Source organism: Lotus japonicus, chromosome 2 (assembly GCF_012489685.1).
Source record: "Lotus japonicus ecotype B-129 chromosome 2, LjGifu_v1.2".
NCBI classification, from domain to species: domain Eukaryota; kingdom Viridiplantae; phylum Streptophyta; class Magnoliopsida; order Fabales; family Fabaceae; genus Lotus; species Lotus japonicus.
This window is the reverse complement of record NC_080042.1, coordinates 42756262-42769558: the sequence shown is the minus strand read 5'-3', so window position 1 is coordinate 42769558 and position 13297 is coordinate 42756262. Positions and strand designations below refer to the sequence as shown.

At 39.4% G+C, this 13297-nt stretch overlaps 1 protein-coding gene across 1 annotated transcript; it reads right to left on the bottom strand.

Moving 5' to 3' along the window:
- Positions 1 to 2487: 2487 nt before the first annotated feature.
- Positions 2488 to 12332, bottom strand: LOC130738030 (probable steroid-binding protein 3). The gene is made up of 2 exons (XM_057589919.1): positions 11814 to 12332; positions 2488 to 3010 (listed from the first exon to the last, which is right to left on the bottom strand). Exons 1-2 carry the CDS (start codon positions 12131 to 12133, stop codon positions 2740 to 2742), a joined length of 591 nt encoding a protein of 196 aa, XP_057445902.1. The 5' UTR covers positions 12134 to 12332; the 3' UTR covers positions 2488 to 2739.
- Between the last annotated feature and the right edge of the window lie 965 nt (positions 12333 to 13297).

Sequence of the window (13297 nt, the reverse complement as noted above, 5' to 3'; positions counted from 1 at the left end):
AAGAAATCAATATTCAATTTAAGTTAATGCATTTCCTTTTAAAAAAATGAAAAAAAGAGATTTAAATTTAAAATAAATAATGAGTACTGAATAATATTAATTGGGGCCGAATTTTCAGTCAGGTTTTAAAACATTTATCTTGAACTAGAAAAAAAGTATTTTTTTAATGAATAGCTGGGAAGGAATATTCAACCAATTTTTAAAACATTCCAAGTTTAAGTAACCAAATGGGTGCTAATATTAAGCGTTGAAATCAATCAACAATAAATAGCCAAAGTTTATTCCATTATTTAGAGCTATATTAGACAATGAATAATCAACCAGTGAGAATCCAATAAACATTGTCACATTTAATTTTGTATTACATTAAATGAGCAAAAGTCATGTTTTATCAAATACGATTTTTGGGTTAAAATTTACTCTATTACCGTAAATAAGGAAATTTATATTCGAAAAAAATCTAAACAATTAATGTAAAAAAAAATTATGAAAATAAATTGGTATAGCATAAATTCCCTAGATTAAGGAACCTAATGTGTATATAGTCACATTACCTTATTAATTTATTATTCTTTCCCCTACATACGGTCTACCATTATTTTCCTCTGTCATATTTGTTTCCTTCTCTGTTCTTCCAAAAACTTCCACCACCATGTCTAAGATTGAACACTTCCCAGGGATGAATTACAAGTATTGATTTCATGTGCTCAATTACATTTGAATTCTTAAATGATTTCAAATGCTCTGGAATTCCAAACCATAAAATTAAACTAAAAGTCGATGTTCCTATCATGCTCATTCGAAACATTGACCAAGCTGCAGGGTTGTGTAATGACACTCAAATGATAGTGAACGTTTTGACTAAATATATAATAATTGTTGCTACTGTGTTAAGCGGAAACAAGATGGGGGAAACAACCTTTATTCCTAGGATGAGCTTAACTCCATCTGATTTTGACATTTCATTCAAATTTCAGCGCAGACAATTCTATGTTACTTTATGTTTTGTAATGACTATAAATAAAAGCCAGAGCTAATCTTTATCTCATGTTGGACTGGATTTGCCAATGCATGTCTTTACTCACGGGTAGTTATATGTTGCACTTTCAAGAGTTAAATCTAGAAAAAGGGTTGAAGATACTCATCATAGATGACGAAGAAGTTGTTTCTAACACTACACACAACGTTGTGTATCAAGAAGTCTTCGATAATATTTGACATGTAAGTGCTGATATGTCATAAATTTTGTTTGAATTTTAATTTTTTAAATAGGAAAACTGATATGTTTTTCTTTAAATTGTTGACAGCATAAAAAAATGTCAAGAAGTTTATTGATCATCTAATTCGAAGGGTTATTGGAGTTGCTATAAGGTTTGTTTATCATTTTCAAATGATATCAAGTTTATCTTTGTATTGCTTACTAATTATTACTCTTATATATACTTTTTCCTTTGTAGGTTCTATTGTTCAAATATGTTTACACACTTCAAGTTTGATTTTGAAGTTGTTATCATTCATCATGGACTACAAGTTCTTTTAAACGTTCATGTTGTTATAGTTATGTTTATTTTATTTGACTTTTCAATGCATTTCTTAAAAAACTTGGTTTTTTTACTGTTCAAGTGTTGACATTGGGAGGTCTATACATCATGTTCTATTTAAAATTCTTACTGTGGTCTATTCATCGTACATGTTTAGAACATATTCTCTGTTCTACAGCGATTCTACTGATGCATCTATACAATAAATTAAATCGCTGTGCAATACACGGGTAAAAAAACACTGGTACATAAATGAAGCTTAAAGATTATAGAAGGGGGTTATTAATTATTATAAAAAGAAATACAACAGTCAAGTTCAAGTATCAGTACGTGAGTGAAATTTAACATTCTAGGACATCATGAAAGTAATCACAATGCAGTTTTCGAGTTTCATGTGTTGTTCCTGCTTCTGTTTCTCTTGTTAGCAATAGCATTCGATCTCAATCCATCATGGTTTTGCAACAAGACAATAACCATGTCGACTAGACGACTAAGGATGCCATGATGCCAACCTGTTAGTAATATAGTATAATTTAAAATATAAGTTGCAAATATATATGGGACATTGGACTTGAGCTAAAAGTTGTTCGTTTGGGCCTCCTATCAACAAAGTGTCGAGTTTTAGTTTGAGAGAAAGACCCTCCTCTTTCGTTCAAAAAAAAAAGTCCCTCCTCTATGCTCACAACCAGCAACAATATCTGCAGCCCCCTGGGCTTAAACTTGATCCCTTTACTAGAGGCAATGTCACCAGGAACTAACACAATGTATGATGAAATTACGTCCCCTTCCAGCCTAGGGTCGTGGATGCATAAATGGATATTTTAATTTTACACCAAAATATAGAGTGAAACAATTTAAGAAAGAACTCCATCTTTAATGCGAATCTGAGACGAGTTTGACTAAAAAAGGGACTGGGGAAAACAAAAGTGCACTTAAAAATAGGGAGTGTGACAAGCTAAAACAAATTCAATTTTTCCAAGGTCAGAGTAGTTGCGAGAGGGAATGTTTTCTGTCACCTGTTACCTATATTTGATTAATAACAAGTGGCTCATGTTGAAATATTTACCACAAACTACACAGAAAAATATACATTGGTATGAGTGTTCATGTGCTAATTACCAAGGATGACTAACGGCTGCAGTTATTAGGGTACAGTAATCTCTCAATTACACACAACAAACATTACAGCAGTTTTTTGTTATGCTTCCTTCTTGCATTCATCAGGGTTCAAATGGTCTTGACTTTGTTCTTTGTGCTCATTTTGCTGAGGTTCTTGAACAAGCTGGCCAACCTTTGGATACTTGTCGATGAATTTATATTCCCAATCCTCTAAAATTGTAAGCTCTGACTCGCCTAAACCTTTGAGGTTCCCATTAATGTCGTCAGGTTTAAAAGAGAGGAGAGCAAGGGCTCTGCTACATTCCTTTCCCGCAAACATTGCATATGGTCCTCCAGGACCATAAAAATTCCTGCATAGAAATGGTCAAAAGTAAAGTCTGTCAACTCCTTGAGGGAGGAAATAAAACAGGACATATACATATAACCAGGGAGAATTTCAGTTATAGGTAACCAAAAGCATTACAAACTACTGACTAGGATTATGCTTGACAATATGAAAATGGAATGACTGAAAAGAGGGATTGAAAGTTTGACAACTCCTACCAAGCAAGCAAACCCCAAATTTATAGTTTTCGAGAGGTGACTGGAATGCAACACAAGAAGTCACCATCTTATGAAGTTATGAATCAAATCATTATATTAGGCAAACCTGAATAAATACGATGGAAACACTCCAACTTTCAATTAAGAATTTATCCACAAAGCATTAAACATGACTAAATTTTGAAAATGCAAAGTGCCTGACAAATGACAAGACCGGATCACGAATGCTATATCATTTCAGTGCAAGTTCTGATAATTTGTGCATGCATATACTAAGACAATTTACAGATTTATAGTAGGTTTGGTTTACTGTAAGAAAGTAGGAAAATGGGAAAATAACACATCCCCAGGCACTTTTTGTTGGACTAGGCTCTTAGAAAAAATTAAAAAGATATTAAGGGTACAAGGAACAGGCCAAGCTACCATTGCTTCAATATTTTGCTTAAATGATATTCAATAGAAATTTTACAAACTAAGCATACTTCCATTCCAATTTAAGAAAGAAGGTATATTTCCCAAACATGACAGAGAAACCTCCTATTGTACCAAATAAGCATCCAAATCAGGGCTATAAACAGAGTATTTTACCGTTGGACTTAAAGTTAGTGATTTTCATTGAGCATAGCTTCATTTTCACTGGTGGCCCCTGTTTGTCTCTAAAGTCTAATATAGTTTTATCATTCTGGTGCTCTAATTGAGAGGAGGCCCGCCATGGATAAGGAAGGCGTTTAGCCAAAGTAAAGGAAGCAGAGAGTGACAGAACAAGGATGCCACTTCTCAACTTTGAAAATCTCCACCATTGATTTTGATTGATGGGAGAGAACTATGTTGACAATTTGATAAGAACCCACCATTAAGAAGAAGAAATGTCAATATTCAAGAATAGAAACTACAATGGATGCTGAGTAATTCGAGAGTCTGAACTCCTCTCCCTAATCCCAATTACAAATGGTCCCAAAGATGATCACACTCCCACTAACTCTTATTTTGATAGGATTGTTAGTCAAGTTAGGCCTCCTATTAGGAAAGTTTATGAGAGAAGGAACCGAGTTACATAGCTTTTAGCCCTTGTGGTGTTTCTGTTTTGCTGAGCTGTAATGCCAGCTGTAATTCCTAGCAGATTAGTAGGAATGATTAGTATAAATAAGGGAAGCTTAGTCTTCACTAGTTAGGCAGTTATAGAGTTGATTGGTTAGAACTGAATTGCAGGGCAATTCAGTTGGCATCTCTGTAACCGTTTTCTAACTGTTCACTCAGTTTTCAATACACATTCACTGTTCATCTTCTTCCTCAGATTTCTAGGTTTTTTCTCTTGGATTTACAGTACCAGATCTAACACTGGTATCAGAGCACCGTTCTGGTGCCCTGATTTCTGCTTCCTTGAACTGCGCATTGCATGAAGACGAGAAGTATGGTGAGAGACTCGAACGATTGGGAGCAAGAACGAGAGGAATGGCGCACGCGATTGGAACTGGCGGAGGCGCGCGCAAAACGCACGGAGGATCAATTGGCTGCACTTGCGGCCAAGATCGACTCCAGCTGCGGCGAAACCGTGCGTAGAGAAGAAGCGGAATCCAGCGGCGGCGGAAGGACCCAGGGAGACCATGTCGAGCGCGATAGGTGGAGGAAGCTTGAGATTCCGATTTTCTCCGGCGACGACGCTTACGGTTGGACACACCGTTTGGAGCGTTACTTTGAGTTGCGCAGCGTTCCAGAGGAGGAGAAGCTGCGAGCGACACTGGTGGCCATGGAAGGTAGAGCGTTGAGCTGGTACCACTGGTGGGCTAGGTGCAATCCTGAACCAACTTGGGACGGGTTCAAGCTGGCAGTGGTTCACAGGTTCCAGCCATCAATGGTGCAGAACCCTTTTGAGTTGTTGTTGGCGCTCAAGCAAACAGGGACAGTGGTGGAATTTGTGGAAGAGTTCGAGAAGTACGTTGGAGCTTTGAAGGCCATTGATCAAGAATTTGCAAGGGGAATTTTCATGAATGGCTTGAAGGAGGAGATACAAGTGGAGGTAAAACTTTATGAATTGAAGTCTCTTTTCTGATTTAATTCAAAAGTCAATCATGATTGAAGAAAAGAATGCTGTATGGAATAAGAAAGGAACCAGTAGCTTCAATAAACAAAATAATCACCTAAAAACCAGTTCTTACACTAAGACTGTAACTGTGGATACTAAGCCTTGGCTAGAAAAGAAAAATGAAACTGGCCAAGCTGCTACTTCTCTGGTTAGTACTCAAGCAGGGGAAGTGAATAAGTTCAGGGGGGGTGATTTCAAAAGGTTAACAGGGGCAGAGATGAGAGAAAAACGGGAGAAAGGACTTTGCTTCAGATGTGATGAGCCCTATCATAGGGAGCATAAATGCAAGAATAAGCAATTCCGAATGATTATTTTGGAGGAAGATGAAGAGGGGGATAGCGACACTGAGTTTCATGAAGTAGAAACTTTCATGTCCTTACAATTGTCTCTTTGATCAATGATGGGGCTGACTTCCACAAAATCTTGGAAGATACAAGGAGAAGTTCATAATGAGGTGGTTGTGGTCCTCATAGATTGTGGAGCTTCTCATAGCTTCATATCACAAGATGTGGTACAGAAGTTGGATTTAGTGGTAGCTACGACACCATCTTACATTGTAGAAGTAGGTGATGGTCATAGGGTGAAATGTAAGGGAAAGTGTTCCAAATTGTGTTTGCAGCTGCAAGGGTTAGAGGTTGAGCAGGATTTCTATTTGTTCACCCTGCAAGGGGTGGATTTGGTGTTGGGTTTGGATTGGCTTTCTAGTTTGGGAGAGGTCAAGGCTAACTTTGGCAAGTTGGAGCTGACTTTATCTAAGGATGGCAAGCTGATTACGTTAGTGGGAGATCCTTCATTGACTAAGACAGAATTGTCTTATGGTGCCTTCATGCAAATTCTGAAAGAGGAAGGAGAAGGATTGCTAATTCAGTATGACACTGCTGAGCAGAAACCAGCTGAGATCTCAGTTGTTCCAGCAGCTGTTTCAGAGGTTTTGCAGCACTTCTCAGAGGTTTTCGAGGATCCTCAAGGTCTTCCACCTCATAGGAGATTAGATCATACCATTCACTTGAAAGAGGGGGCTGAGATACCTAATCTCCGACCCTATAAGTATCCTCATTACCAAAAAACTGAGGTAGAGAGACTAGTTACTGAAATGCTTGAGGCTGGAATTATAAGACCAAGCATTAGCCCCTACTCTAGTCCCATTATTTTGGTAAAAAAGAAAGACGGTGGTTGGCGGTTTTGTGTGGATTATAGGGCCCTCAACAAAATCACTATTCCTAATAAATTTCCAATTCCTATCATTGAGGAGCTACTTGATGAACTTGATGGCGCAACTATATTCACTAAACTTGACTTGAAGTCCGGTTATCATCAAATTCGGATGAAGGAAGAAGATATAGAGAAGACGGCTTTCCGAACTCATGAAGGGCATTATGAGTTCTTGGTGATGCCATTTGGCCTCACCAATGCCCCGTCCACTTTTCAAGCTCTCATGAATGAGGTTCTGAAACCTTTTCTCCGGAAGTTTGTCCTTGTTTTTTTTGATGATATCTTAGTGTTTAGCAAGGATTTAGCTGGGCACATTGTTCATGTCCAGCAAGTGTTGGCTGTGCTGTTGCAAAATCGGTTAAGAGCTAATAGGAAAAAGTGTAGTTTCGGGCAATCTAGTCTTGAGTACTTGGGGCATGTAATTTCTGGTGCAGGGGTGGCAGCTTGTCCCTCTAAAACTGCAGCTATTACATCCTGGCCTGTTCCTATGGATGTTGAGGGCCTTAGAGGTTTCCTTGGATTAACCGGGTATTATAGACGCTTTGTCCAAGGTTATGGGAAATTGGCAAAGCCGTTGACTGAGCTTTTGAAGAAAGACAAGTTTCAGTGGACTGAGGAAGCTACAAGTGCATTCCAGTCCTTGAAATCTGCCATGGTTGATCTCCCTTTACTGGCTGTTCCCGATTTTAATAAGGTGTTTGTAGTGGAAACGGATGCTTCTAGTAAGGGTTTGGGGGCTGTTTTAATGCAAGAAGGAAGGCCCCTTGCTTTTTGGAGTCAAGGCTTATCATTGAGAGCACAACAAAAGTCTGTTTATGAGCGCGAGTTAATGGCTCTGGTTCAGGCTGTGACCAAGTGGCGCCATTACCTTTTGGGACACCATTTCGTGGTGAAAACTGACCAGAGGAGCCTCAAGTTTTTAACTGACCAACGCTTATTCAGTGCAGAGCAATTTAAATGGGCTGTCAAGCTCATTGGTTTGGATTTTGAAATTCAGTACAAGCCGGGACGAGAGAACACTGCTGCTGACAGCTTATCAAGACGAGACATGTATGCTGCCATTTCAGTTGTTAATATTGAGGATGATGATTCTTGGGAGGAGGAAATGCAGCAAGATCCTAAATTACAACGGCTGGTGCAGGATTTAGTTGTTTCTCCTACTTCACATGCGGGATATGAGTTCAAGAAGGGGAGACTATTGTATAAGGGGAAGCTGGTATTGCCAAAGGGATCTAACAAGATACCTCAAATCTTGGCTGAATGTCATGACTCTCCTTGTGGTGGGCATTCAGGTCTGTTCAGAACTTTTAAGAGGATTTCTAGCTTCTTGTTTTGGGAGGGCATGCGGGGTGACATTAAGAAATTTATTGAAGAGTGTGATGTGTGTCAACAGAATAAATATTCCACACTCTCCCCGGCTGGTCTGCTTCAGCCTTTACCTATTCCCAGCCAAGTATGGCAAGATATTGCTATGGATTTTGTGGGGGGGGGCTTCCCCGAGTTCGGGGCAAGGACACCATCTTTGTCGTCATTGATAGACTTACAAAGTATGCTCATTTTTTTCCGCTTGGGCACCCTTACACTGCTAGAGAGGTGGCAGCCTTGTTTGTGAAAGAGGTTGTGAAGCTTCATGGGTTCCCTTCTACTATTGTGTCGGATAGGGATGCAATTTTTCTCAGCAGTTTTTGGAAGGAGATGTTTAAATTGGCTGGCACCAATTTAAGGCATAGTACGGCTTATCATCCTCAAACGGATGGACAAACCGAGGTGACTAATAGATGTTCGGAGACCTATCTTCGGTGTTTCGTTGGCCCTAAGCCTAAGACTTGGTTGAACTGGTTGCATTGGGCTGAGTTCTGGTTTAACAGCAATTATAATGTGTCCGCGGGTATGAGTCCTTTTAAAGCTTTGTATGGAAGAGACCCACCTTTGTTGATAAAGGGCTGCACTATTCCATCAAGGTTGGAGGACGTCAACCAATTGACCCAGCAACGCGATGCTTTACTTGCTGAACTGAGACAGAACCTTTTGAAAGCTCAAGATCAGATGCGAGAGCTCAAGCAGATAAGCACAGAAGGGACGTGCAATTTGAGGCTGGAGAGTGGGTTTTCTTGAAACTGCAGCCTTATAAGCTGAAGTCCTTGGCTGATAGACCATACGCTAAATTGGCTCCTAAGTATTATGGTCCTTTTCAGATTCTGAGCAGAGTTGGGGAGGTGGCTTACAAGTTGGATCTGCCTATCGCGTCTAAAGTCCACCCGGTGTTTCACGTTTCTTTGCTTAAGAAGGCTGTGACACCTCACCTTTCTCCACAGACCTTGCCACCTATGCTGACTGAAGAGTTAGAATTGGCTGTACAGCCGGAGGACATTCTGCAGTGGAGGACTGATGTCGGAGGTAACATGGAGGTTCTGGTGAAATGGATTGATATGCCATCCAGTGACAACTCTTGGGAGCGAGCTTCAAAGATGCTGGAGACTTTTCCTTCTTTTCCCCTTGAGGACAAGGTGGTTCTTTTAGGGGGGGATATTGATAGGATTGTTAGTCAAGTTAGGCCTCCTATTAGGAAAGTTTATGAGAGAAGGAACCGAGTTACATAGCTTTTAGCCCTTGTGGTGTTTCTGTTTTGCTGAGCTGTAATGCCAGCTGTAATTCCTAGCAGATTAGTAGGAATGATTAGTATAAATAAGGGAAGCTTAGTCTTCACTAGTTAGGCAGTTATAGAGTTGATTGGTTAGAACTGAATTGCAGGGCAATTCAGTTGGCATCTCTGTTTTCTAACTGTTCACTCAGTTTTCAATACACATTCACTGTTCATCTTCTTCCTCAGATTTCTAGGTTTTTTCTCTTGGATTTACAGTACCAGATCTAACATATTTATAATATTCTCACTCTCTAACTAACTCAAACTGCCTCAAACTAACTAAACTACTAACCATGGATACCTATCACTAGTTTGTCAGTATTGATAATCAATTGGCAGAACTCTGCAAAATTGGTAAAGAAAGTTATTGAATTAATAAGCAACCCAAAATGGTGTGGTCTGAATCATGCTCGAGGGTTCAATCCCAAGAAGTCAAGAAGACCACCCTTCCAATCCAAAATCAGAGCAAATCGTGGATAAGAAGCAAGGTATAACTCGCAATTATGTCTGAGTGCAAAGGTTGATTTTCCTATTTTAGCAGAGAAAATGTCAAAGACTTGTTATTCAAAGTATAGGAATATTTCAACAAATATGATGACCCAATGGACCAAAGGATCTTGTTAGCTTCTTTCCAGTCTGGGCCAGCAAATGCTGGGTAAAGATAGACGGTGAAAAAGAAAAAATTACGATATTCATGGGAAGGGTTCTTGGAAGCAATGACACTCAGGTTTGGAGCAACCGAGCAAATATTTACCATAATCCACAAGCAGAATTGAAATAGAAAAGGCAAGAATCGCGTGGCAGAATCCAAATCACAGTTTAAGAGATCTTGAATCAGGTAACACAAATATCTGAAAGTAGACATTGCTTTCTTTGTGGCTGATTTACAGGATTTTTTCAAATAGGTACTGTTAAGTGCTAAACCTTCACAATATATGGAAGCTATTGCTTTAGTCAGACTGTATGAGCAGATACAAATGTCGCTGCAACAAGTGGTTAGGAATCCAGGATCCAACTTACCTGTTCTAGCATTACCAAATTTCATTTTAGTATTTTACCACTTGTAGTGGAGACTGATAAATCCACCACTGGAATTGGTACAGTCCTCACACAAGACAGCCATCCTACCACTTTTAGTAAGAAACTCAGCACAAAGTGGAGTTGTAACTTGTATGCAGTGACTCTAGCAGTTTGCAAATGTGAACACTACTTACCAGGTAGAAGGTTCATATCCTCATGACAAACCATCATAGTCTTAGAGAGCTTTATGCCTCAAGTGGTTCAAAACTTCAAATACAAGTATAGCAATATTACTTGACTAAACTATTGGGGATTGATTTTGAAATCATATACAGACACGGTAAAGGCAATCAGGTTGCAGATGCCTTATTCCACAATACAGTGCATGCTATCAGATGAATTGTGAGTTTTGAACCAGAAACAAATTCCTAATGCATCTGCACCAACAAGTTACTACAGGCACTCTGAGCTTACCTTATAGACTTTGAGTTTGAGATGGTTGGTTATTTATAATGACAAGATTTATATTCCTGAATCAAACCTTAATGGATGTCATTGGGCCCTCATGCATGTCATTCTGAAGTTCCAAAAACCTTTATAAATATTGCCGCTTTTTTTTTCTGCCCTGGTTACTAAAGGATGCTAAGAAATTTATTTCGAATTGCGCTACATGTCAGCTAATAGTTTTTTACAGCCAACGAACATGGTTTGCTACAACTCATACATATTCCACAAAAGCCTTGGCTAGATAGAAGCTTGGATTTCATTGCTGGTCTTTCCAAGTCAGAAGGATATACAGCTATTTTGGTGGTTGTTGACAGATTCACCAAATTATTAGCTCATGACATAGTTGTCTGACACCATGGTTTTCCTTGATCTATTGTTTCAGTCTTTCAGATAGAGACCCTATCTTCTTGAGTGATTTCTGGCAAAACATATTCTCTTGTAGTGGTACTAAACTACATAACAGATCAGCCTATCACCGCGAATGTGATTGCCAAACTGCATTCAACAATAGTTGAGGATTTATGCTTCTGATCACCTTCAACTATGGCATACTTATTTGGTTTGGGTTGAATTCTACTACAACAATACTTATCACTCTTGTATTGGAATGACCCCTAGTGAGGCATTGTATGGTTTTAAACCTTAGTCTATACCAGTAACCTCTCCAGTAGCTGAGACGTGGACACCTTGTTATTTCAAAGTAATTAGTTGCAGCATCAACTCAAGCAAAATTTACTTCAGACCCACACCCAGATGAAAGAGTGTGCCGCCCGTGCCGGTAACCAGAGGCCGAAAGTATTTGAAGTGAGCAACCTAGTCTTACTTTAGCCTTCATCCCCCATAAATAGCAGTCTCTAGCCAACCAACTTGATTTCAAATTAGCTAAGCTTAATCTCTTACATATAATGGTTGAAATCTTTAATTATATGCATACAAAAATTTACAAACCATAAAACTATTTAAACCTCACACTGTTAATTTTCTAAGAAAAATGCTAAAAGATACAAAGAGAAATCCATACCAAAACAGCAAAACTAGTTTCCAAATAAGAAAATTAACTCACACAACAACAACATAAAACACATATTTCACTTCACTTTCTCACCAACCAAACAGAAAAAAGAAAAAAGTAACAATCCATTACCTGCCGGCGGAGACATCATAGATCTGGCCTCTGATAGCCATCAAGAGTGGCTTCTCAGGGTCGGAGCCGTTATATGCCAGCAATTCCGCGGCGGTGACTTCACCGAGCTGAACCGCTTCGCGCGGCGGCTCCGGCTCATCGAACCGGAGACCGGGCGGGGCAGAAACAACAGGGGGTTTGTTATAGTCTTCGGGGGACACAAAAAAACCGCTAACGATTCTGTAAACGATGATCATCATGGCGGCGATGGTGAAGAACGCCGTGGGAGAAAGCCCCGTGTATAAGGCTATTTCTTCCATCATGGTCGAGTATAAACCCATTTTCTGAACTCTGAACGCTGCTTCTCTGTCGTTCTCAGCAGAAGATGAAGAAAATGAGAGAGGTTGTTGTTGCTATTTACGCACGTTAATGAGATTTTTTTGGTTTTCTTTGTTTATTTGGTGGTTGGTGATCATGTGAGTCAAACGAGAGAAGCACAGTTAGTCAACAAAAACCTCTTGAAGACGCAGCGAAACAACGTGGATAACCCAGTCCTCGTTTACTATTTGCTAATGCGGGGTGAGGTGGGGAGCTCATATGTAATTGTAGGTGAATTCAAATTTTAAAGATGGATAATTTGTACTAATTTACTAATAATTAACACTTACTTATAAAAAAATATAATACATATTTGTCAATGCGGGTCGCCATATGGTACACTAGGAGAAAGTTATGCAAATGTGCACAACCTCATTTCCTTTTCTATGCCAAATAAAGCAGGTTAAGTATTTTTATTTTAAAAAGATTTACTTAAATTTAGCCTAAATTAATTTAATTAAAAGAAATTCAAAAAGAAACTTACCCTTTATCCACCATGGTCCTCCTCCCTCCTCATTGCTCCCTCTGTTCAACCCTTTTAACCCACTATTTTCCTTTTCCCTCATCCTGAAGCCACCACCGCACCATCCTCCATACAAACTGATTTTATGTGCATTGACCACAACCCACCCACCACCATCACCAACCAACCTCTCTCCACGCCACCCAAACCCACCCTACCACCATCACCACCTCTCCACGCCACCCCAACCCAAAGCCCATCACCTAGAGGCCTCTATCAACCTCTACGACTCCCTCATCTCCCGACCTAGATCTTCTTCCCAGAACCACGAGTTTCCTCCACACCCGAGCATTTTCCTCATCCATATATGATTTTTCTTACCCACGAACCAAACCTCCATCCAGATCTGATTTTCCACAAACCCACGAACCAAAAAATCCATTTATCTTGCAAACCCTAAAAAGACAACAGAGAGAGATAAAAAAGGAGAAGAAGAGATCGACACTCAGAATGCCACATCAGAGCCACAGTGATCACTATCGACTGGACGAAGGAGTGGAGTCCAACGCTTGCGATACGCGACAACGAGGAGTTGGGTTTGTCCTTTTTTGTAATTGAGTTTCTGCATTGTAAGAATTAATGCATAATTTATGTTAGTTATTGA